Raw genomic sequence first — 26,847 nt, 5'->3', positions numbered from 1 at the left:
ATGGCTTGTCTCCTCCGTAAAGATAGCTACTTCCTGCGGCAGCTGGTGACTTCAGGTGGGCTTTCTCGGGGTGCCCTGGGTGATCAAGCTTTAGTTTTAGTTTTTTGATCCATTGCTTGCGGGGTGGTTCCCAGGAAATGCCAGAGTATAAATGAGTGAGTGGCTAGAAACTCTGCTCAGTTTCCACCTGGAGGGTACCAGGTACTGGCTCAGCCTGTTCACAGGCTCCAGGAATCCTCCAGGAACCCGCTGAGGTAGGGGTCAAACTGCCCTTGCATGTTACAGACACAGAGACTGAAGCAGAGCATCACGGGATTCCCTGAAGAACACAGGAAAACGGAGTGGAGTCAAATCCCAGCTACTTGGTGGCCCTACTCTGATCTGTAATTGTTTTCCCTTTTCTGTTTCTTCCTGCCCTCCTCTCCTCTCGATACCACTCTTCCTTCCTAACGCTGCCTATATTCCTTAGCCTCTCACTAGTTACTAAGCTCCCATATGCTCTGGACTGACCAATCACTGCCCTGGCTTCTCTGTTCCTGTGCCATGTAAACACAATACCCATCATTTGACTGAGATGAACTTCTCAAAGACAATCAGTGAACACTATTCCTTACACCCAGACTTCCTTTCTTTATCAATATCTTACTTCTTCCTTACCTTCTTCACCACCTGAGAGTCTCGCTTTCTGACAGTCTTTCGTTTCTATTTGCACTTTACAACCATCTGGATTTCTTACCTATGTAGTTAGCTGAACCAGCTTTCCACCATCCATCTACCCACTTAACCTATTCATCTACCCATTATATACATACATGCATCTTCCCCTTCATTCATCTGTCACATATAATATCCATCTTTCCATCTATCTATTCATTAATATATACTTCCAATCATCCACCCACCCCGGCTACCATCCACTCATTCACCCAATCAACCAACATCCACCCATCTCCTCACCCAACCATTAAGCAACCCAGCCACCGGAGCCAGTCACCTCTCAACTTATCCATCCTCTCTCCATCCTCTTAAGCATTTAATAAGAATCCAAGCTCAGATCTGCCATGACCTGGGGCAAGTGACTTTATTTCTCTAATCTTTTAACACTTCACTTATAAGATGAGAAAAATTAAAAGAATAGCCTAGAAAATTATTGTCAAGATCACATGCAAGAACCGACAGAGAGAAATAGGATTTAAAGATGTACTTACTATATACTTATTCTAAGGATAGTCTTCGTCTATTTAATCAACCTGCAAACACCGGGCGTGTTTCTTCATTTCTCTTTCCTCCCCTTCTCATTAACCACCAAGCCTCTAAAATCAGACTTGGCCTTTCCTATGACCTTTATTAGCTTGCGAGTTACAATCTTGCCTTGGTTCTTCCCTGATCCAATACATCTCGCCACCCTGCCCCCAGATTCATTTCTCAGAAGCATTGCTCTCTTCCCCCGAGCCACCACGGGGTCAGGATACATAAAACACGGTTTTCGAGGTGGTTGAGAGATCTTTTCCTTCATTTGCTCTTTCCCTTTTCTTTACATTACAAATGCAGTACAAACACATCAATGGAGCCCTGAAAAGTAGAGGGGGAGGGGGAAGCACTGAGAAGCTCATTACACAAGCAAACCTGCAGGTAGCATATTGATAATTTTCCTCTCATGCCCCATACCCTTTCCCATAAGCAGAGGCTTGTTGTGCTAAGAGGAGCTGACAGTACGAACCATCTCGAGCCTGGTGTTCATTTCTCACTTATATGGTATTTCTTCCGTGATCATCTTCATAGCCATCTTCTTTAATGGCTGCGTAATATTCCATTGAGCTGCTTAACCAATTTCCATTTGCTAGAAATTTAGCCTATTTGTAAGACATTTAGAGCACCAGGCACAAGGCAACCACTCAATAAAGGTTGGCTATTACTCCTATTTCCAATTTGAGCTCTCACGTGTAATACATAAAAATATTTTTGCACAGCTTCTTCCATACTTATCTGTTTCTTTAATACTTAAACAGAGATTACTGGCCCGGAGGGCATTCCGAGTTTTATGCCTTTTGAGTCTGCCTCCAATAGGCACAGTTAGATCCCTCCCACATCCGCCCACATTTCCTCTGGCCTTTTCACAGATGGCTTGCTCAACTTGCAACTGCAGGAATCTACACGTCTGTTGTGTGCCTTGTCCATGAAAGAATGTCACCTTACCCCTGGCAGGGTACTGATGACAGACCACAGAAATCCTTCCACTCAACTCCTTGGCTTGCTGAATTAACAAGGCCACTGGGGTGACTAACAAGAGCGTGGGTGAGGAGTTACTTCCAAGAGCATGGGTGAGTCAAAGGCAGCTGAGTCACTGCAAAGCCCACCCCAGCATGGCTGGTCGGTCAAAAAAGCTGCACCCCTGAGCTGGTGCTTGCCTTGAGGGCTTCTCCAGAAGGCTCCCCTCCATTGCGACTGCTGGCTCATCATACAACTTTGGACAGCGTCTTGTAAATTCCTTAGTTTCCTGGGCCTTGTGAGTTGCCCCAACTTCCTGAGTTTTATACCCTCCCCTGCCTTTCCAAAAGAGATGTTTTTTTAGAGTAGAGGGAATAACTAACAGCCTCTTCGCCTGGTGCTTTCTCTGAACCTGGTGACCATCTCCAGCAGCTCAGGAGCCTCAAAACTGATGGCATCCGGGATAGCCTTCAAACAATGCCAATTCAAATCTTGAGATAATTCGGGACCCAAAGGTCCCCAGGAGAATTAAGGCCCAGACAACCACAGTAGTAACTGGTTGAATGAGAGCACCCTTGGGTTGCTCTTCCCTTTGTTCCTCCCTCCCCCTTGGGTGGCTTTTCCCATATGACTCCATTGCACTCAAACCCTCCCCTCACAACTTGCTTTGGGAAAAAGTTCAAATTAAAACTGATACATTACATAAGTTGCAAAACCAATGTCTGTTCAACTCATCCACACTAGAAATAGCCAACTTTGAGTTTTCTGGGTCTTACTGTTTCTCAGACCAGATTTTTACAGAGTACAGTAGAATACTCCTATCAGTGACATCAGGTGGGGGTCACTGCCCTCATTTTATAGGCTTCCTAATACAGGGACAGACAATGTGAGCCACTTGTAGATGGCATTCTGGGCCCACAGTGGCAAGGCAGGGGTTTAAACTGTAATTCTGCCTTCTCCCCAAGGCTCAGAACTTTTAATGGCCATGGTGTCCTGCCAGGCACTTTCTGCAGCCATCAGAAGGGCTTGTGGCTAAAATGAGAGCAATACTATTAATAGCTATTACCCCATTGTACTGATCCAGTTTCTTCGCTCAGCGTTTGCGATGGCCAGTTCTCAGAGCTGTCTCCATTGCCTCCTGAACACGCCATGCCGTGAGTATTTCCACCTGGGCTCGTGTTTCTCTCAAGTTCGAAACTCCATCCCTTCCTTCTGGGGTCTATTTCTCCCACTGTAGACTTGACCGCTTACTGTTTTTCTCCTCCCTCCAACCACACCTGTAACAGACACACCTAATTCCTCTCTGTTGCCTCTGTAGATGGAATAGTGATAAGAAACACCCCGTAGGGCCAAACAGAAGCACCCAGAATGGTTCCGGCTTCACCTAAGATAGGTAAGGAATGCTCTTTCTCCATGCTCTTATTTGACATCCTGCAACTTCCTACTGCCTAGACAGCAGCTGCCTTCCACACCTTTAGCTCCGTGTGATGGAAACACCAGAAAGATTATTCCAAGCTCGAAAATCAGACCCATTGAGCATGGCTTGAGCACAAAGTCTCTGCAGAAGAGGCCTCGATTCTCAGCTCTTCTCTCATTTGCAGGGCTTCGTAAGGTCAACTGGTGATCTTTGCCTACTAGAGATGCAAATACCTCCAGACCCTGAAGATAGCATCATATTGCACACTCAGAAATACGATTCCTAACTCTGCAACCTTATCCTAAGATTCTTCTGTCAGACCTATGCTCCCAAACACTTTGGAACCATCATAGGATCTTATGAGTTTCCTGACAGATGAATGAGTTACAGAGAACATACGTGTCCTTTGAAACCTTAAACACAAACGGTAGTGTGCTGCCAGCTGCCTTTCCACAGACTAAGCTTTAGATGCTGGCCCCTAGTGATAACAGAGGCGGGGAGAGATAAATGGTCCCTGCTTTTGCTGGACAGAGAGGAAGCTGTACTTTTAGGCCAGTGCATCTCCGCCTTCGGCTGACTGATTTGGGTTACAATGATCAATCCGTGGTTGTAGGGTCTGTTCCTGATTATTGGAGGGGCCGAACAGCACCTCCAGCTTCCGCTTGCTACCTGTCAGCAACACCCTACTCCCCCATCATGCAAGTCTCCAGACACTGATTGCAAAGTGCCGCCAGGAGCAGTCGCTCCGTGTGACCTCACTTCACATGTAAGCAATCATGACAGATGTCAAGAGCATCTTCAGACATTCACAACGACACCCAAAGGAATCTTCCTGATGGGCTCACAATAGCCAAAGAGATTCTAGAAGCTTCTTCCAGTGTTCAAATTACCACAAACACAGAGTGCTGGGCCTACCCCCAGTGGCTCAATTCAGACTGGAGGCTCTTTGATGGTGCTGACACCGAACACACCTTCTGGGGGCCCGAATCTAAGAGACTGGCAGCTTGCTTGCCACTGCATGTGTTATGACTGACTATCCTGAGAGACTTCCTTACATCCAGCAGTTTGGGAAGAGGGTGCAGCCCTTGGGAACCCCTCTTTGAAAGCTCAAATGTACATGGATGTCTCAGAAATATCCATTTGTAGAAGCATCAACCTCTACCTGACTCTCTTCTACCTGACTCTCTTCTCTGGGCAACTCCCAAGTCTCCCAAAATAACAAAGGATACAATCATGTTTTCTACAACCTATTAGCTTCTTCTGGACTCAGTATCCCTTCAAAGCATGCTACAAGGTGGAACATCAAGAGAACTGGTCAATGAGAGCAGAAGCAAACCTTCACACGGCTTTACTTATTCTAAGGGAAGGCTAAGAACTGGAGGAAGAAAGAGCTGGAGAGATGGCTCAGCAACTAAAATGGCTGCCCTTCCAGAGGACCCAGGTTTGATTCTCAACACCCACATAGCAGTTAAAAAAAACATCAGTAACTCTGGTTCCAAAAGTTCTGATGCCTTCTTCTGGCCTTTATTGGCACCAGGCATATATGTGGAGCACAGACATACAGGCAGGCCAAACACCAGTATATATAAACAAAAATAAAATAAATCTTAAAACAAAAAAAAAAGAAGAAGAAGGGGGAAGAGGCTGGAGAGATGGCTCAGTGGGTGAGACACACACGTACACACTGATCTAGGCAAAGTTAACACTGTGTCACCTAACACTGGAAGACTAGATCACAAGTTTTATGTCCCCAGTGGTTAGCTCCCCACCTGCTCCTTGGAGCTGCAGACCCAGGACAGCCCACAAGCTTTGCCTTTACAAAGCTTAAACCCAAACACTGACCCGAGCCTGGCCGGGAGACTAGCCTTTAGCTGCCCTTTCTGGAGGCACTGTGCATAGCTAATGACTTAGCCACTCTGTATGGAAACATAGAAGAAAATGCAAGTAACTAACACCTCTGTGAAGGCAAAGGGAGCCATCTCCACAGTGTGGGGAACCAGGAACTTCAGGACTTTAAGGGGTTGGAGGTGGTGTCCTTAAGTGGAAAGGCGGTGAGTCCTGGGTGTCAGCACAAGACACCCCACCCCCCAAGGAGGCCAGAGATCTTAAGTCCCTTCCCATTGCCACACTGACCGAAACACTCAAGGTTCGTGCTGATTTGGGTAAATTCTGAATCCTTCCAGAAGAAGATAGCGGCTTGAGCACAATTCCAGTTAGCATGCCAACCAAGACCATTCCCCTTTCTTCCTCCTATGTAAGGGAGGCTGGCACCTGGGATACCAAATTCTCAGCTCAAAGGAGATGAGGGGCAGGGGGCTCTCTCCAAAGGCAGCGGAAGCAGCAGCAGCAAGTGCAAGTGAACCAGAAAAACAAGAGAGGGTGTTTCCGCAGAGTGGGGTTTTAAGTAGTAGGGGGTGCTCTGTGCTAGGGTGAGCTGCTGAGTCCTGACTAGACCTATTAGCCAAACAATGAATTCTGATTGTCGGACCTTGGTGTTTTGTATTAGGAATAAATCAGTGGCCAACTAATGGAACAGACCTTGGGGGCTAGCTTAAGGAATGGATTCTAACAGGTTTTGGTAAAAGGGGGAGAAGAGTAAAGGACAGAAGCTGCCAGCTCCATGTTCTCCATGCTCCAGCCTGCTAGAGTCCTTTACCCTGCCCCACTGTTCCTGAGCTGCCTGGGGTCTCAAGGCTTCCTGTCAGTCCCTACAACAGAGAGCTTGGGCTGGGATAACAATCAGGTGGATGAAGGAGGTCCTTAATGCACGTTACAAATCAACCAAAGAGAAATGAAGAACCCTGGCTTTGTTCTTAACGGACTTTGGTTACCTGCAGCTCTGGACCTCATAGGTGACTTTAATGGGACAAATCCAGCCTAAGAAACCTGTGCTGGCAGCAAGGGTGAGAAGTAAGCCCAAGCTACCTAGTTCTTGATCCTGGTCCGGTATCTTGTACACAGCAAGTTTCTCATAGCCTTGTCTCTCTAAAGTGAAGGTGATAGGGACCTGGTGACGATGAATTTCCAAGGTCAACTCAGTTTAGAATTGCCATGGAAACACACTGCTGGGTCTGCCCCTGATGGTGTCTCTGGAAAGGTTCAGATGGAAAGGCCAGGCCCATCCTGAATGTGAGTGGCACTGCCTTATGGGTCACACTGGAGTCTTGGACCAAGCAAAAGGGAGAAAGCTTGCTGGATCCCTGTGTGTGTCTCTCTCTGCTTCCTGACTGTGAATGCAACTAGACCAGCTGCCTCATGCTCCTGCCGCAGGGCCTTCCTCACCATAACAGACTATACCTGGAAACTGAGTCAAACTGAGTAAAAAATAATCCCCTTTCTCCTTACATTGCTTCTTGGCAGGTATTTGGTTGCAGCAGTCAGGAAGGGTGACTAAATTCATGGAAGTTGAATGTAACTGGGCCATTTGTCTTTGAAGAGACACCAGGACCATGACAATTCTTACAAAGGCAAACATTCAATTGAGGTAGCAGCTTACTGCTTCAAAGGCTCAATCCATTATCATCATGGAAAGGCACATGGTGCTGGCTACATTTTGACCAGAAGGCAACAGGAAGTAGACTCAGTGTCACACTGCATGAAGCTTGAGCAAAAGAGACCTCAAAACCCACCCCCACAGAGACACACTTCCTCCAACAAGGCCATGTTTACTTCAACAAGGCCACACCTCCTCATAGTTCCACTCCCTTTGGAGGCCATTTTCTCTGTCACCACAACACCATTCGTGGTGAGTGCCTGAAAGAAAGTGTGCAGGCACTAAGTACCCGAAGCCCTAAGCCTAGGCTGCCCTGACCCAGAGGGGCTTGGTTTTCTATCTGATCACACTTTAGTTTTATTGAGATGCAATATGACATGAATTGTACCCTGTCAAAATACACATTGCTGTGGGATTAGATAATATGTTCATAGCAATGATAGGTATGTATCATCACTACTATTCCATTTGAAAAACAATCCTAACATCCCAAAGAAACCCCACATCCATTCACAGCCCCTCTCTCCTGCCCATCCCAAGCCCTAGGCAAATCATATATGTTTTGTGTTACTACGGATTCATCTACTCAGAACAGTTCCTTCCATGGCATAGAATCATACAACATGGGGTCTTTTGTGCTTGACACTGAGTGAATCTCTACCCTAAAACCGTGTGACCTTTACCCAGCCTCCAGGACCTCCCCTATGTGGGCAATGGAATCTGAGAGGATTCTTCATTACTTGACCAGGTGAGCTGATGCATTCAAAGCCCCGGAGAGGGTATCATTCACAGTCAACACCTCACACGGAGGTCACCTCACTCCTAGTCAATACTGCACGTCCAAGGGGGCTTCGCTCAGAGTCAACACCACACAGACAGTTGCATCTGCTATTGTTATTTCTGCCTTTGCAGCTCTCCTGCCCTGAAGCATCTGCCTAAGATTGGAGATAAAAATGAGATGGAACACAAAAGAGGAAATACCTTTTGCCCTTCCCACTTCAGAGCCAGGCAAGGAAAGTACGATTAGGAGCCCAGCTTAAGTGAATGCAAGGAGTCTCATCATACACACATTTAACCATCACAAATCTCTTTCTTTTACCATGGGGGAAAAAAACCGAAGGGAAAAGAACAATGTAGCTACTGCAATTAAGTGTTGTGAAATTATATCTTGCCTGTATTCTTTGTTATGCACACTGTACATGGCTGCATGCATTATACATTTTTCTATATTGATTACAGCACAGGCTTGCATACACAAAACCACACAGACCGCACCTTAATGGGCGACTTCAAAGATTTCAAGGTTAATGACAACTCTGTGTTTGCTTTAAACCCTGACTTTATAACCCAACCTCTGAGTAAAATTCAGCTCCATTGTACGTCAACAATACCAATTTAGAATTATTCCAGATGAACTGAATCAACAATAAAACAAAGTGGAATTTCTCTAGATAGATTCAACGGACCAGCACACAGTCCAGAGCTGGATGCGAGGCGGCACCTGACGCCCATCCACCAAGCCCCGTTTCTGTTCTCCACAAATTCACGGCATTGCTTTGAAAGCAAGCCACATGATTACAGGGGTCAGGGAGGGACAGAACTGGGTTCAGGAAACATGGGGATACAGTAATCTGTTACCCAGCAGCCAGTAAAGACAGGAGCTCTACCTCTCTCCCTGCCAATCCCTTGTCTGTCGTATTTCATAGCACTCTCGCCACCGAATGGACAGCACAGGTTCCCCTGTTCATTTGTGTCACTGTGAGTGCTCACCGGGAGGCATCTGGTCTACCTTACTCACTTCTGCATTCCTGGTGCCTTGGAGGGTGTTGCACACTTAGCAGATGCCTGCTAGTGATGACTTACTGAATGGGTGAGGACCATTTCCTTCAGATGCTTTACTTTCCTCCCATGCTCTGTCCTCCAGACAGCCACAGTTCACTCCTTTCACCTGAGTTTGCTTACTGGGTAATTATCTCAAAGTAGTGGGATCTGTCCTATATCAAAGACAAGGTTAAGGTAGCAATGCAGGGCATTAGCAGAGGGTGACTAGAGGGAAAGAGATTATCTAGAGATGTGTGCTCACCCTAAATCAGAAGGCTCAAAAGAATGCCCATCATATGAGGAGATAATTCAGGTGATAGAACTCAACACGAGGGCCAGAATTTGAATCCCCAGAACCCACGTAAAACCAAACAGGCATGGTGGCGTCTCGAAATCCCTGCACTCAAGAGGCAGAGAGGGGATCCCTGGGATGAGCTTGCAAGCTAGATGAGTCAGAATTGGTGAACTCTAACTTCAGGAAGAGACCTCGCCACAATCAATAAAGTAGAGAGTTATCAAAGAAGACACCAGTGTCAGCTTCAGGCACCTGCATGCACAGGCATGTTCCCATGCAAACATGCATATTCATACAAACAAGGCATGCACACCCATTCGTGTGGATGTTCCCGCTCATGTAAACACACATTCACACACTCACAACAAGAAAAATAAATGAGTAAAACATAAAAGGAATTTCTATTACCACAGTCCTTTCTTCAGTCATTGGCTCTATCTGGGGAAGTCCCAGAACTCCTGACAGTAGTGAAGAGGATACCACACACTCATGCACGCCTCTCCATTCCCCTGCTCAGGGTCCAGACTATGGATGCGCTACCATACCAGCGAAGGCTCAGCAGAGAAATGCATAGGAGTGAATGGTAGCAGAGCTCCAGGGGGAGAACACCAGCAGATGGTGGGCACAGGTGACCTCTAGCTGCCTGCCTTTCAGGTGGATGATGTGGAAATTTCACATCATTTTCCTGTGGGGGCCCCGGCAACCGTGAGCTCATTTGCCATGACAGTGTTAGACCAGGGGCACAGGCGTCATTAATTTAGTGCCATCCCTCCTCGCACGTCTGTCTCCGCTCCTTTACTTCCGAGCCCTTGGGTCACCTTCCAGACTGGTCCTTTTGCACCCAAGCTTGTATCTCCATTGTTATTTGGGAGAACTCAAACCAAGATGCAGTGTTAACACCAGTGTACATTTGAATGGCAAGAAATCCTGAAGGGTTAGATAGCCCTGATCACCAATGAGAGCTAAATTAAAACCCATCTTAAAACTGCCCTGAGAACTTACCCAGGGCTTTCCCATGAGCTTTGTGGTATAGCAGCAGAGCCCTGCATGAAGAACAAGCTGGGTGGGTGTGTGTTAGGGGCTGCTGGGAGCCTGTTTCCTTGCCAGTGATCATGACCTTAAATATCTGCACAGCTCATCCGGCCTCCCTGCATCTCCAGGTCCATGTGTGCGTGTGTGTGTGTGTGTGTGTGTGTGTGTGTGTGTGTGTGTGTGTGTGTGAAGGTGAACATGGAAGTGCCTGTTTTGTGTAAGCTTATATACATGTGTGTATGCTTGTCGGAGCCAGGACAAACTCAGGGGCCTTTTCTTAGGTAGCATCAACCTTGGGATCCTTTGAGGTTCTGGTTTGTTTTGAGACAGAGTCTTATTAGACAGTCCTGGCTGGCCTGATCCTCGCTATGTAAGGCATGCTGGCCTTGAACGTACAGGGAGCTGCCTACCTCTGCCTCCCGGGTGCTAGGATTACAAACAAGTGGCCCCATGTCTGTGTGTTTGTTGCTGAGACAGGGTCTCTTGCCCCACCACAGCCATCTTTTCTTCTTGTCAGTTTGATTCTCATGAGAAATGAGTCCATTTTACAGATGGGACCACTGAGCCTCCTTTGCTGAAGGCTGCACTGTGAATGAAATGAGGTCTTGAAAACCGTCCAGGCTCGTGGTGTGTGTCGGTTAATAATCACTTCCAAGGTACCCATTGCATATGTTTTAGGGAACTTACAGGTTGGTAGATGGAAGCCACCCACCGTGGGAGTATTTATACCATAGAAATTGACAAACAGTGCAAACCACATGGTTTAGATTTTTAGAGAGAGAGAGAGAGAGAGAGAGAGAGAGAGAGAGAGAGAGAGAGAGAGCCAGTTGTTAGGCATTTTCAAAGCCCCCATTGCCTGGCACCCAGTTGGATATTCTTCTCCCATGCTCAGAGCGTGGAAGTCACTGGCGACACACCGCACTCTGGAAGAAAGGCTTGTTAGCATTCGCCAAATGACTCTGAAACTGGTAGATCATTATTTGCTTCATGTTAGAAATATCTCTAGCGCTGCTGATTGAATGTTCACAAAACCATTAAAAGGCTTGGCAAGGCTCCTCGCAAATATCTTTTGCATGAAAAGTTTCAGAGATTGGCTAATTGTAGGGGCTTCACCCCGGTCACTCTAATCAAGGACATATCCAGGACCCCATGGTCCCCATCCCCGATGCAGGCATAGACAGGGTTTGAGAACACCCATATCATGGAATCCAGATGCCCCTCTGAGCAATGGACCGTCTGGCCAGCACCCCCATCCCTGACATGTACCCAGGTGCTCAGCTAATGTTCAGCACCTGTGCTCCTCTTTGAGTGACAAGTTTCCGCTGGCAAGGCTAGAACTGAAGCAGGGTCCCTTACCCTCAGTCTTTGCCTGACATCCCTAATCCGGCCACACCATACCCTGCAGGTCCTCCCCCAAAATGCCCCCATCAGCTTGTCTTTCACATTTTGTCCCCTCCCCTCTAGAGGTCTCCCCTCCATGAACTCAGGCCCATATTGTCTCAAAATCACATCCCACTCCAGACATTCGCTGCACTGAAGCTGGGGGACATCAGGCCAGGTCCCTCCACACCCTCCCCTTGTGACCTTCATGGCTACCCATCACTTGGAAACAAACACTAAAACTCTGGAAGTGGCCCACCAAGGCCTAAGGGCTTGCCCACCTCTTGGCCACACCCCTGATCGCTCTCCAGGCTGGGCTATCCCCTTCTGCACAGAAGTGTCAACCAGTCTGTGCCTTCTTCCTAGAATGCCTCTCCCATGCCTACCCTCTCTGGGGTCTTGGTCAACCTACTTCATTCCCGAAGCTCTGAGCTCCGGCACAAGGCTGCCAGGGAAGGCTCCCAGACCCTTTATCAGAATGTTATACCTTTCTCATTTCCATTATCCATCTGTTCATCCACCCATGTTTCCTGAGTGCCTCCTCTGTGCCAGGCACTGCTGTGAGCCACAGGGATACAGTCTTGGATGAATCAGAAGACAACAGCACTTGCCACCATGGGATGGAGATTTCAGTAGAGGAGAAAGATTAAAAAAAAAAAAAACCAGACAACAAACACAATATTGTGGTGGCACAGCCTCACACAACTGTATTGCCTTCCTTCACAGTGGTTGTCTAGCTTTTAAATTATTCATTAATTGATATTGATCCCTCCCCCTGCCAAGCAGAGCCCCAAGAGAACAGAAACTGAATCTGCCATATTAGCAACAGGACCCTAAAGACACCAATGTTACATGGAACACAGTGGGCCCGTGCAGAAATCTTAGATATTTGTGGGCACACTAGTCCAAAGTGAGTTCTCCTAAGGTCAATTTACTTTAGTACTGGGACCTGGGGTGAAGAATCCCTGAAACCCTCAGCACACCCCTTTGAAAAGTCTCTATGTTCCCTCTCTGCCTGTAATTTTGAGTTAAACCAAGGGCCAGCTGACATTTTTGATAAAGGGACAGATGGCATTGGGGGCCAGGCAGTCTTAACTCTGTTGTTAACGCACAAAGCAGTCATAACAATTCTATAAACGAGTAGGTATGGCTTTGGTCCAAATGAACTATTTATAAAAACAGACTTCAGGCAGGAACCAGCCCACAGGCTATAACTTGTCACCTCTGAGTCAGATGTCCCCAGATGCCCACAGCTCATGGCAGTTGAGGGTGAGCCTGTCCAGCCCATCCCAGCTGTGGGCTCTACAACAATGCCCAGGCACTCTCTACAGATGGACAGAGAGTTTCCCAGAAGCACGCGCTTCCCAGTGCACAGCCACTAGCTCTGTCCTGTATCGCACAACACAAATGGTTCTCCGCCACCTGGAAGGGAAGCAACGACAGCCTGGGAGACCAGGAGGCAGGGATGGTGAAGGCTGCAGCATTCCTTCCCAGGTCTCTAGGCTCTGCAGGAGGCTGAGCTCATTTCCGGCCCTGCCTGGGCATGTGTCAGGACTTCTGCCCTCCGCCCAGTTCAGCTTGTATTCAACTGGGAGACACAGGGTCTTTGTGCCTCTGCAGCAGATCGGTGACACTGGCTGGTGTCTTTGAAATTCGATGTGACATGCCAAAACATGCCTACTGCTAATGTTAATTTTCAAGAACTTGACTTCGGCTGGCAGTGGGGAAAAAATAAATCACTTTACTTCTGGAATGTGTAGTTATATTTACCCTCATTTGGGGGGGTCTGTAGTATGGCAAGCCAAACCCCTCAAGGGCCTACTCACTCCAGTAGGATGAGACACACAGGTTGTTGTAGTGTTAATGGAACCAGAGAACCTTAGCCACAGCTCTGATGCTGTGTGCGGTGCAGGGCTGCAGTGGGCATCAGCTGTTCAGGACAGACACAGAACATCTGTTTCAGGGCAGCGCTAGCGCGTGGAGGCTCGCGTGAGAAATATCCTCCACTGGCTCAGGTATGTGAACACTTGGTTCCCAGTTGGTGGCACTGTCTGGGGAGAGTGACCGCAGCCTCGCTGAAGGAAGTATGCCATACCTTGCCCCACCTCCACTTTGCTTGCTGCTTTCCATTTGCAGTTGAGGATGTGATTTCTCATTCCCCCTGGCTGCTGGTCCTTCTGGATGTTGAGGGTATAACGTACCAGCTTCACATGTCCTAGCGTGTCTCTAACATGCCACAGTTCACAGGGACTTAGGGCTGCAGGGTGCTGCCTGTCCTTGCATCGCTACCATGAGCAGAGCCACGGTCTGGTTGTTGTTCATCCCCAGCGCCACTGACAATAATGTCCTGGGGGAGGAGGGGTTGTCTTGGTTCCAAAACACACATCTGCATTTCGTGGTGGGGATCTAAGAGTCACCTGCTTCTCCCTTTCACCATCAGCATTGCTATGTGTCACTACCCTTCCATGAATGTGTGGGTACACACACGTGTGCTTGTGTGTGCGCACATTCAGATGACAGAGGAGATCATAGGGTGTCCTGCGCTACCCCTCTACACCTTATTCTCTTGAGACAGGCTCTCCCACTGAATCTGGAGCTAGGCTGGTGGCCACTAAGCCCTAGTGATCCTCCTGCCTCCACCTCTCACAGTGCCGGGGTCACGCTTGGTGTGGGGGATTTCACTCAAGAACTCATGCTTATACCACAAGCACCTTCCCCGCCAATATTCCAGTCCTAGGCAGCTTCCTTCTAAAGTAGCACAGCTCTAAGAAGTTGTCCACATTGGGTTTTATTGAGCCTGTGTTTATGATAGCAGGATCAGGCAGCTGTAGGATCAAGTAGGCAGAATTCCCACGGTGGGTGTGCAGAGTGCTTCCAGAAGGGGGTGGGGGAATTACGGCCAAATGCAAAACAGGTTCTGCCTGAAGGGGGCAGTAGCAACTCAGGTCCTGCCAAACAGCGTAGAGAACTTAAATAGTCAGGGCCTCTGAGTTTTCAAGAAATAAAGAAAATCTGGATTGTCTTTTAAATGTATTGATGTCATGAATTTTAGGAGATTTGGGCCACCAGTTACCTCCATGGGTTTGAACTGACCAGCGGTTGCCAGTCTGAACTCCTGCCAAGAAACTGGAGTTGAAGAATTGGGATAGATCCCATCAAGCAGATGACAAGAGGTTCAGTTGACTAATCCCCAGTCCCCACCTACCAGGCTCTGACTAGGTGGGAACAAGTCTGAGATGTCACTTCTTCATATTAGCCTTAATCTAGGATAGAAGGTTGACTCTCATCCTTAGCCACAGAATACGGCCACCGTCCCGTATCTCTGGTGGCAGAGGCAACAGGCAGTCGGGAATTGTGCTGGCAGTACCCCTCAGTAGATCCGATTCACCAGGGCATCTAGACACCTCGCTGACAGCTAAGTGAAAGAGGGCCCAAGCCTCTGGATGCTTGATTCGATTCTGCTGGACTGATCATTGTGATTGGATGACAGACGAATATGTCCCTCTCCTTCTCAATAGGAGCTGAAACACCAGCTGTCACCGAGGGATTCACCCTTCTGGTAGGTGTGTCTTGGCAAAAAATTCTCTTCCTTCCCAGGCAGAATGGTTCCTGACTCTGCAGCCTAAAGAATAAAGCCAGGTCTAACCAGAATCAAAATAGCAGGAAATGTCCTGACTTCCTCCTGGCTCAGGACCGCATTGTCTGCCAAGTCCTTTGAAAGCTGTCCCTGCTCGCACCCTCCAGGGACACGGGGTGGAAGAGTAAAGATAGAACGGAGACCACAGCCTCGAGGGGAAAGGGAAAAGGAGGATGAAAAGACCATGGGAAATGAGCGAGGGACACTGTGTAGTAGAAAACCCAGAACAGAAAGCATTTCCTTCTGATGAACCTGCTTCGCTTCAGCGGAATTCTCAAAAATAAGTCCTGCAGGCTCGGAATTTTGTAAGGCTGTGGATGGAGCCCCCTTCTGGAGAAAATTTTCATTAGGTACAAAAAAAAAAAAACCAGATCAAAACACAAAGATGGGCATGTGTGCACACACACAACCACAGAACAATTTTAGGCTGTTAAGATAATATGCCTGTCATCAGGTAGGAACCGAAAGCAAAGCTTCATCGTTCCCTTCCCTTCCATGCAACAGAAGATATCCGGGCTCTTGAGTAGCTGTGTTTTCAGATAGAAAGGAAAAGTACGGTTTTCAAGACCTGGGCTCTCCCTTAACTTCAGGCGACTGATTGCTTCTCACTGCCAAGACCTAGTACTTGAAGACAGATCGCACCATGGTGGGGCATGATTTTTTTGAGGGGCTGGGGTAGGTGATTTTACTCTAACAGAGCAAAGGTGCTTTTAGAAGGAAATGGATTTTATTTAGGAGGGCTTATGATAGGAAATGGGAAGAAGGAAGGAGGTAGAAGAGGGAAGATCTGCTAAGAGGACTTTGGAGGTTTCCAGTAACTCGGTGGAACTACACAAATCCAGGTCACATATTCAGCCTAGTAGTATATTTAAACTATTTTGGGATTTTCTAAAAATATTGATACTAATGTTCAGACATGCGAACTTTCACCACAGCAGGCACTTTCTCTGCTCCCATGTTTCCCTGGAACGTCTGAAATGGCGCAGGCTGCTCCAAGTGGAAGTCACAGGCTGGGGTGCCCTCTCAGACTCCAAGTCCCTGCCCTCATGGGAAAGGCTTTGCACATGAACCAGGCTCTTAAAATAGAGCGGGCAGGGCGGCCGCTACATGAGAAGATGCGGGGACTCACTTGCAGTCCTGGAAGGCAAGATGCCCACTCCCAGAAAGAACTCTCCACTTTAAACCAACAGCACAGATTTCCATGGAAATACTTTTGGGCACTCTTGGGGGGGGGGGACAGCTCTCCAGACCTGAGCCACTCCCTAGGAATTAATTCTTGGGGGATTGCTCATGCATGTGAGAAGCTGGGCTGGGTGGAAGTGCCGCCTCATGGGAGTGGGCAATCCCAGCCGCAGTGGAATTTCTCACTCACACTTCTGTATTCATTTGTTGCACATTCGTGATGGTAGCCAAATTCCAGCCGCTACTTCCGGGACAGGCTTTCCCAGAGCACCCCAGGAGAGAGGAGAGGTCTTCCAGCCTTATTGTTTAGAAGCCCACCCCCACCCCCAACCCTCCCAAATTTGGAAAGTGGCAAGTGTGCCAATGAGCAGCCAGAGGCTCATAGCTTCCAAGCTGGGCCCAGTGCCTGCTGTGTGGAAAAACACACATGGGCTTGCCCCAGCTCCGCAGGGCAGTGACTAATTCACTCGATCACATTGTTTTCCCCTTTCTTCTGTTTTCTTTCTGCCTCGGGAAAGTTTGGGTTAGGCTTGTTGACTCACCGGCTCCAGGATCTCACCCCCCCCACCATGCACACACCCACCTTTCTGGATGGCACAAAGAACCCCCTGCCCTTAAACCCCTTGCTGGTGAATTCAGTCGCACCTTGCATGGGTAGAGACTATTTCCCCTCCAGGTGCGGCCTCCAGGAGAACATCAGTTACCATCCTGATGCAGATTCGTGCCCTGATTATGCACGACAATCAAAAGAGAGAAATGAGCCCCTCAGGGCTGGCCACTTATTTCCAGTTCAGAAGCAACCGAGTGTGCTTTCAAAGCCACCTGTGCCAGCCTGCCCCGCAGGAGGAGACACACCAGTTGCTTTGCAGAGGCGCCCTGTTTGAAGCCCGCAGCCCCAGTCCTGGAGACTTTTGCAAGCTCTCCCACAGTCTGCTTTTCTCATAGAAAAAGCATTAATTTGGATGAGCCCTGGAATCACACTGAGGGAGAAAAACCCATACTAAGACAGGAAAACTATGAAAGTCCCCGGGTAAGGCAACAGTCCACGTCCCAGAGGCCAACAGCTCCCAGCGAGGTGGACGTTGTGAAACACGTAGCCTAAGGCTGCCTGTTGCATGCAGCCTTGTCCACTCAGCAGCCCAGCAGTTCTCCGGGCTGATGTTAATGGATTCTCTGACTGTGGAGAACCTGGGAACTCAAACAGAGTGAAGAACTGGCCCACGGTGGCTTTATGAGCAGCAGAGGACAAGAAGGATCTGCTTGGATCTTTCCATCCAGCGTTGCTCTGCCCCACCTTGCTAACTGGGAAATGTATGACCTTAGGGATAGTTAGAGCCCTGGAGGTGTGGAAAGCTGGTTCAAACGGCAGCATAGGGTCCATAACAGGACCCCTAGACAATCAGCAAGCAAATTCCCGGTAAGGAAGGAGCAACAACTGTTTGGTCCCCAGGACTGTGTGTACATAGAAGAACATGCCAGAAGTCAGGATGGGAAAGCAAGCCTGGCCATCAGTTAGCATCTTCCTCTTCTGCAGGATCCTGGTAGGGACACACACACACACACACACACACACGAGTCGTTTCTATGGCCATTGCATTTCTGGGATGCTAGCCTCTCTTCAGCAGGCGTCTCCTTTTAGAAGGCTACCTAGAACCCTGACTTCCTTTCCTCTTTCCCACTTCGTGCTCAGCCATGTGCCTTTTCCTCCGGCACCAAGAATCCTGGCCAGAAACTCAACACCCATGCCTCGGGCATTCCCTCTCTTCTCCACTCCCTTCTGCATGGCCCTACACTGCTGCTCCCACCCACTTGTAGGCTGCCAGCTTTGGGTCCCAGAGGGTGCCTAAAAGGACAAGGAGGGACTGAGCCAGTATGCTCTCTGGAGCATCCATCCCCAGGGGAGTGCTGGGCGTGCCCTCTTAGCCTCCAAAGCTTGTACCTGTCCCCTAAGCATTGCTTTTCTATACCCAAACTTCCAGGGATCTCTGAGCTTCAGCCCGGCTGAGGAGAGCCCCGGCACGCCTCCCCTGCTCTGTCAATCCTGCCCTGGAACCACAGCAGTCTGGAGGGTCACCCAGCAAGCAGCTGCAGCCTGGTGGGGAGGCTTGAACTTTTTCCTTGCTCTCAGCGCCACCCGCCTGGGGGAAGACAACAGAGGCGGCAGCCTGGGCTCGGGCAGGAGCTCCAGCTGGCTGGACAATGGGGACACAAGGAGCTGGGGTACTGGGCCTGCACACTGGAGAGGGGACTGCTCCCAGGCCCTTCCGAGCCCAGGGCTAGAGAGCCGGAAGACCCCAATGCGGGAGCGGCGAGCGCCTGGGCTTTGAACGACAGCAGCAGCCGGGCTGCGGAGATCCGCTGGCGTGAGGCACCTTGCTGCTTGCCAGCCAGGCTGGGCGAAAAGAGGACCCGGGGAAGTCAGTGATGCCAGCTTTGGCCTCTCCTAGCCCGGCAGTCCAGCAGCTCGCGATCCCGAATGCAATGGCTCTTTCCCGGCTAAGACGCTGGGCTAAGCGGGCAAGCACAACGCCCAGGAGTCGTCTCAAAAGGAGTGTGTACCCGATACACGAGATTCTGGAGGAGGCGAACCAAAGTTACCTCACTTGATGTCAGCCAGGATGTCGCCCCTGCTTGCAAAAAGGCTCTGTCCTCCCCGGAACGAGTGTACACACACACACACACACACACACACACACACACACACCAAGACTAGCCGGCTTGCGGAGACAGGCCCCTCTAGGATCGGAGCTGGGGGTGACCTCGCATCTGAGCAAGCCGGTTCTGCCTGTATGGCCGCGCCAGGAGCCCCGCGACCCTCAGATCTCTCCTGACCATCGCCAAGCAGGGCGATCCGAACGCCAAAGCTGGTGCGGAGCGCGCTGCCCGCGGCTCGCATTCCCTACCTGGGACAGCAGAACGCACAAGGCGAGCGGAGTTCTCGGCTGCATCTTGCCCGACTAGAAGAAGCGCCTGGCGGCGTTTGCATTCACACACGCGGCTGCACTGAGCATATTTTCCGTGGGAGCCTGCCTTTGAGGAGAGGCTCTGCCTCGCCAGCCAGCCAACTTCCCAAATAGATCAGCGGCAGCATCGCAAAAGCATTGGGTAGCGGCTGATGACCAGGACCAATGGCTTTACAAGACGGATTCCTTCATAACGCTCCCTCGTTTTGCATGGCAGATAGGAGCAAGCACCTCGCGGGGGTGGGGGTAAGCCCCCTCAGAGCAAGGAAGCAGCACGTTGCCTTTTTTTTTTTTGGACTCCTGGGACCCAGCCTCACAAATCAGGCTGGGCAATGCAAGCCTATTCCACTTTCCTTGGAATTGCACCCGGGACTGGCAGCCACTTCTTACACAGTGTAAAAAGATTATCTTTATTAAAATGTTAATAAGATCCACTTTATTCCCAATAAATCACATGAAATGACCCAAGCAGCCCCAGCCCGCTATGTCCTTAAAGCCTTGCTGGTAGATTTCTTTGCCTTTTGGTTCCCCTCTTCCTTTTTTTTTCTTTTCCTCCCCCAAACTGGCTTTACCACAGCGGTGTTTGGTGTTTTTCTACCATCACACAAATCACAAAGAGGACAGATCAATTCTGGCTTGCAGGAAAAATCCATCAAGGAGCAATAGATTTTATTAACTGCTCAGGTGAGAGAGTGACTGGCCTCCACTCCACAAGCACGCGCCTGGCACCAAAGCCAGGACTATGACTTGAGCAAATTTTGTCCCCCCTGCCCCCCCCCCCCCCCGCACCGTGGATGTGACCTTTCAGAGGTCCTGAGCAGTTCTGAAGGACGCAGAATAGTACTAGCTATGGCTCAAGGAATCTTGGAGGTTAGAGTAACAGGGACATATGGGGGGCCTTCTCTCACAGAGTTCTAAGGCTAAGGCAGTACAGTCCTTATTTTCAGGCAGCCTTCTTCCTAAAAGGACTCACGGTGTTTTTACAAGAAAGGGAATTTATCTACCTGAGATAGAAAATCTGGGCCACAGGCGAGTTGAGAGAACTACAAGGTTAGCTCCAAACTGCCACGGCTTGGCTGCGATTTGGATATGAGCTTCCAGGTGGTCAGAGCAATATGAAAAGTAGGTGACATCACTTTTGTTGTAGACATGTGTATAAGTTACACCCAGGACTGTGACAGATGTATTATATGGCATCTGCCATAGCAGAACACTGAACAACGGGCCATGCTCAGTACCAATGGGTCTGAGAAACAGCCTGATCAATATACAGAGCAGGGCCTGGAACATGGAGACAGCGATTGGTATATTAAAGAATAGATGGCTAAGTTAATCAAGAAGTAGCAGAAGGGGAGGAGGAGCACAGTCTGGAGCCTAGATAGCTTGCTGACACCCCAGATCTTTACTCAGCAGCAAGTTGCCCAGACCCTCTGCATTTCTGTTTGTCTTCTGGTTAAAACTCCTAGACTCCTAGAGTCGGAGTGAGGATTCAGTGACAAACATCCACACATCCAAACTGACAAACTCTCTAAAATTCTTCCCTTGACTGGCTCTTGGCCATAAGGTCATTGCATGTCATCCCAAGGTCATCGATGACAATATTTTGCTGTCTAGAGCTTGGCTGTCTTAGCTGCACACTCTACAGATAGCAATGCCACCCAAAGAGTCCACAGAAGATGCTGAGGAAACTCCTCCTTCATCCATTCATCTTATTGCCTAAATAGTGCCATCTATCCTGAGCATTCAATAAATATGGTCTTTAGTAGATGATATGACATAAGAGGATAGTATGAGCCATGTGTATGGAAATCCATACCCATGTTGCTACTCAAAGATAAGGAACAAACATGGAGTCTAAAAAGATTCAAATAAAGATATCTGAAATCTCTGAGTCTCTGTTCCAGGAAAACAGCCATCTGGTCAACCAGGGGCCAGCTGCCCCGAGAACAGAGATTAGCAAACAGACAGGGAAACCGAAAATGAGGGACAACTCACCTCGGAGGACGGGAGAACAAGGTGACTGTGCACTGGTGGAATAAAACAGTCCTCCCTTATCTCCATAACAACCACTCTATCCAGGGAGACTCCTCTCTGAGTAGACAGGGTCCTAAGCTGTACTCAATAACAATTTGGTGTCCTGCCTTCACCCTTTGGTCAGCCTTCCTGTGCTCTCCCCAATCCGTCACACTTAATGCTTCTCACCAAATATATCCAGGCTTGCACCTTCTTAGTAAATGTCAGGGCTAGACTTGTTTCTGATTGGGGTGGGGCACGTGAGCAGACCTAGCCAAGAAGCTGTGATTGGGAGTGACAGGTATCACTGCAAGGCTGGGGTGCTTCATGGCCACTGACAGGCTAGTTGGTTTCCCTGGAAATAGGGACCAGGGGCATTTGTGCAAGTTCCTTTACTGGGGAATGTTCTCAGGGAAACTTATGTAGGAAGGGAGCATAGAAACAGATGTGAAGTAGATGCACTTAACCAATAAGGCCCTGTCTGTCTCAGACCTCCCCTTAGAACAGCCCTTCAGAATAGGCCCTACTGGAGTTAGAAGCCTATGGTTCTTGTCCTAATTAGACCAGTAGTTACATATTCCCCCAAGTCAGGAGTGAGATAGATGGCTTGACTTGGCCAAGGGCAGTTCTCCAGCCTGACCTCAAGTCCATCACACACATGCACAGCTGAGGTGATCAACCTCAGGGAACGGATGCCTTTGTGAGCATTATGGACTCAGCAAAGACAAATGCAGCTCGTGGACTGAAATCTTGACCTTCCCGTACCAACATCCACCAGCGTCCCTGAGCTTCTGGCCTGGGAACGTCTACTCTCTAGCAGAAAAGCTCCGTTCAAGTTCTGACTCTGAGGATGCCTGGTCCTTACTCTTTCTTTGCCCCAGTTTCCATAAACTGACTCGCCAAGGCAGGTGAGAGTTGAGTTTCCAAGCTTTGAGGTGCTCCCAAAAACCCGTGGTGATCTCTGGCTCTCTAAGCTTAAAATGGTAGGAAGAGTCTTGCCAGCAGGATGAGGGCTGGAGCGAGGCCAGCAGGTTCCACCTACATGGAACTTATAGCCTCGATACCCTAAGGCTCTGTTTCCATTCAATGAAATGGGACTCTTACTATGGTCACACTCCAAGGATGGCTGCAAAGCTCGGTGTTACTCTGTGCCTTTCCCTTCTATTCCCCTCTACACTCAGCAAATGTGATTTGGCCATAAAGCATGGGATAGAGTTTTGATCAACCAAAGCTTCTGATGATAAAGGCTTCTGAAAAAGAAATTTATTGTTTGTGTGGTTCAGCTTGTTTTCCCTTATTTGGGTCCCTAATGGGGGGGGGGTGGCTGATGGGTTAATCAATGGACCAATAATGATGGTTCAGAGAACCACAGCTCTCTACCTGTCCTCACTCTGCCTCCTGGACACCAGCCCTCAGCAAGTCCAGCCACTGTCACAGACGTGAAACTGTCTTTAGACCCATTGGAGGTTCACACTCTTTTGAGGCACTTCAACTTGGCCGGAGAACTGACAGATATTCAACAGCCAGCAGTTGCCTCCTGTGGCTGCCAGGGATGGGGACTATTTCCTTTGCTTGGATGATGTCGCCAAATATAGTCCGGAGTGGGTAGAGATGGCTGTGGATTTTCACATGCTTGTATATATGTGCACAGGCACATAGGATGTGTGTGTGTATGTGTGTTTGTGTGTGCATGTGCACATATGCCTGCTCCTGTGGACTGATAGCAGTAAATATGTTGTCTAGCAGAGATACATTTTTCAAATTTTGCCTGTGCCATTGTTTGTAACAGAACAATGGTAAAAAAAAGGCACCCCCCCCCCATGAAAAGAAACAGCCCTCAGAGTGCCTGGAGACCCTGGAATATAATGGAACTACTGGGGCAGTGTGGAAGGAAGTCCATACCATACACCTGTCAATCTTAATGCTAACCATGCTGCCATCTTAAAATGCTGCACAATCTTTTAGGTCTCTTCAACACCAAACTCTTGGTCAGGGGAGCGTCTGCTTCTCCTGAGCCCAAATGTCATTTATGCTTCTTCAGAGCTTTTTGTGCTTCTGTTTTGACACTCAGTCCTCCAACCAATGTCATTCCAACCAGCACCATACGTTACCTTGAACTTGGCTTTAATATGTGACTTGGGAAAACACTTACTGATAGGCCAGCTTAAATCCGAGTCCCAAGAGACTCTCTCTGCTTCAGTTTCCTCTCCCTTAAGATTTATTTGGATGAAAGATGGGCCCCCAGCTCCCACAGGATCACATGTTTAAATGTATGGTCCCCAGCGGGTGGCACTGTTTCTGGAGGTTGTGGTACCTTTAGGAGGTGAGTCCTGGCTGGAGAAAGTGTATCTCTCAGAAACACAGGCTTTGAGGTTTATAGACAGACTGACACTTCCCGTCACATCTCTGGGATGAGAGCAAGTGGCTGCCATGTGCATCCACCACCATGGAAGCACCTGTGGCCGCATGTTGGGGACTACGGACCACTGGACCCTGAATTTCTTGTAAACAACTTGTTTTCCTCTGCTCTGAGCAGCTTGCAGCTGCTCTGAGCACAAGACCCTGTTGGCAGGGGAGTGGGTTCTGATGAGTCCACAGCTGAAAGATCCTAAGAGCTGGGGTGTGGCCAGAGCCCTATATAAGCTGCCCCTGAGCACAATAAAGTGGGCGTTCTTGGCATTCTTGTCTCAAGGATGTCCCCATGGCCCTGTCTATCTCTTTCTGTATGTATATGTTTTTAAATTTTCACCCTAGCTCCCGTAGCACGTAACAAGTAGAGCGCTTGATGGAACTGGTGTAGTTTTACAGCCACACCTGCCTTCAAGGATGGACCTGAACCAGATAAACCCCTCCTCTCTCCCATCACTGTTTGTTGGGCAGTGCTTGATCATAGGACAGCAGAAGTAGCTGATGTGGCATCATGTTCCTTCTGCTGTGAGAACACACTCTGGCTGAAAGGGTCATTTGTCACTGGGGAGCTCACCAGTTCCAGCCCACTGTTGAAGGAAGCCAGAACAGGAAGGAACTGAGGCAGAGACGAAGGAGGAATGGAACAGAAACACGGCTTTTGTTCATCCTCTTAATGGCTTCTGTTGAGCTAACTTTCTTACAGCACATAGACCCACCAGCAGAAGGATGTACTGTTGATGGTTGAACGGGATCTCCTGCATCAAGTAGCAATCAAGAACATGCTCCACAGACATGACAGTATACCAATCTCATCGAGGCAATCCCTCAGTTGAGAATCCCTCCTCCTACCTGACATTCCCTGACATGGGAAGCTGACATTAAAACACACACACTTCCCTATGATTTCCGCCAAGCCTTGAAATAGTGTTTGTGGGCAAGCTTGTTGGAACTAAACTGAAAATGTGGGTGGGTGGGTGGGTGCTTAGAGATCTTTCATGGAAGACGGTCTGTGAACATGTTTAAGAGAAGCGATATCCACACACAGCAACAGGTATAGGACTGGGGCATATGGAGGTTTGAATGAGAGATGTCTCCAACAGTCACGCATTTGAGCTCTCAGCCTTTAGCGGATGGCGCTGTTCAGGGAGATTACAGAACCTTTAAGAGGTGGAGTTTGGCTGGAGGAAGTACATTACAGGTGGGAGGCTTTGAGAGTTTGTAGCTTCCCCCAAACACACGCACTTCCGGTTCGTTCTCTGACTCCTGTTGTAGTCGAAGATGTGATGGGTCAGCTTTCTGCTCCCCGCTCCCATGCCCCCCCCACCATGATAGATGCTTGTCCCTATGGAGCCATGAGCCAAAATAAACTCTGTCCTCTGTAAGTTGCTTTTGGTCACAGTATTTTATCACACCAACCAGTAACTAAGGCAGAAGATTGGGTCACCTCCGCTAAATTGGCCTGTGCCTTTGGAACTTCCCTCCCTCCCTCCCTAGCAGCAACACTGGGCATTCAGACACCAGCCTTAACCCGTGACTGGAAAACCATTAGAACCCCCTCTAGGTGTCTCCCTTACCCCAAATCAGTGGCCGGGGTTACTTCTGCAGTGAGAACCAAAACAGCTCAGCTCAGCAGCCAAGTGGCTCTCAGGACTTAGACCTGCACCAGGGTCAGTCATTCCAGAAAGGCAAATTTCAAGCCTCCCCCTGCCCCCGATTTGGTTTGGAAACATGGGGATGGAGTATTTCACAACACAGAAGACATATCCTGAGAACCACACTACTCTAGAGAATTCTGCATAACTTGCAGTTTTTCATTTGGCTACCACAAACTTCTCAGGATGAGTCTATTGCAGATTAGTCAAGGAGCTAGGCCAGTGGTTCTCAGCCTTTCTAATGCTGCAACACTTTAATACAGTTCCTCATGTTGTGGGGATCCCCCAACCAATAAAATTCTTTTACTTACTACTTCATAACTAAAGTTTTGCTACTCTCATGGATTGTAGTGTAAGTATTTGTGTTTTCTACGGTCTTAGGTGACCGCTGAGAAAGCTCCTTTGGCATCCCTTAATGGAGTCACGACCCACAGGATGAGAACCACTGAGGTAGACACTAGAAAGAAATAACACCGTGAGGTTCGTGTGTTTAGGAACCTGTGACTTGGAGGGGGAATATACAGCCCTTCAAAGGTGCTACAGGAGGCATTTGAGGCCTGAAGAAGGGCAAGCCATGGGGCCTGTGGCGGTGGTGGGAAGCGTGAGTTGACCACAGTTAGATCTCAAGGCTGTCAGAAGTTATCCTGGTTTCCTACTGATCAGAAATGGGACTTGTTGTGAATGTCGACCTAAATAAATAATAAATAAATAAATTAAAACCTGGCCCAGCACTCCATGGTAGATTTTAAATGAACTTCAAGTTTATTCATTATAATCCCAACTAGGTAAGTGGCAAAACGTCATTGCCTGTGTGGGTCAGGCACGTGTGTGTATGTGGGTGTTCATGAGTGTGTTATTGTTTATCTACTTGGCTGGTGTGCCCTGAGATAAGACTGGTCCTAATGCTCTCAAGGTCCCCAGACCTCAACCTCTAGCCTGCTTATGGTCTCCCGATGGGGAGCCCCTGAGCTAGAACAAAGGGCAAAGTGGGGAGGGAGCATCTGGGGAAAGGGCTGGGGACCCGAGGATGGCAACAGGAAAGGGTCCAGATTAAATGTCAGTCTCCATCCTGTTGCCAGAGCAGGCATCGTTCAATCCGCTCGAAGGAGGAGTTCAATTTCTCATTCCCATTTTACATCACCTTTTTTTCCCACCTGACTGAAGCGAGGACATACTTGGTCAAAGGGTCTTGTGTTGACTGTTTAGAAGACAGCAAGAGCCTGAACTCTCTCTTGGGGATTCTCAGCAGTGAACAGGGCCCAGGGAGGGCATGGCAGCCCCTCCTCCTCACCACCCAGCTCAGCATGTGGCACAGAGCCTGAGCTTATGCAAGGATAGATCAGGA

The 26,847-nt window shown here is 48.8% G+C and overlaps 1 protein-coding gene across 1 annotated transcript in view; it reads right to left on the bottom strand.

The window, feature by feature from the left end:
• The window catches only part of Cdh13 (cadherin 13), a 959,427-nt gene extending 939,602 nt beyond the window's left edge, over window positions 1-19,825 (bottom strand). The window contains exon 1 of the mRNA XM_075977426.1: window positions 19,369-19,825. Coding sequence (XP_075833541.1) covers window positions 19,369-19,413 — 45 coding nt within the window. The 5' untranslated portion in view covers window positions 19,414-19,825. The remainder of the gene's footprint in view (window positions 1-19,368) is intronic.
• Between the last annotated feature and the right edge of the window lie 7,022 nt (window positions 19,826-26,847).

Source organism: Microtus pennsylvanicus, chromosome 6, assembly GCF_037038515.1.
Source record: "Microtus pennsylvanicus isolate mMicPen1 chromosome 6, mMicPen1.hap1, whole genome shotgun sequence".
NCBI classification, from domain to species: domain Eukaryota; kingdom Metazoa; phylum Chordata; class Mammalia; order Rodentia; family Cricetidae; genus Microtus; species Microtus pennsylvanicus.
The sequence above is the reverse complement of the archived record's forward strand: the minus strand, read 5'-3'. Positions and strand labels throughout refer to the sequence as shown.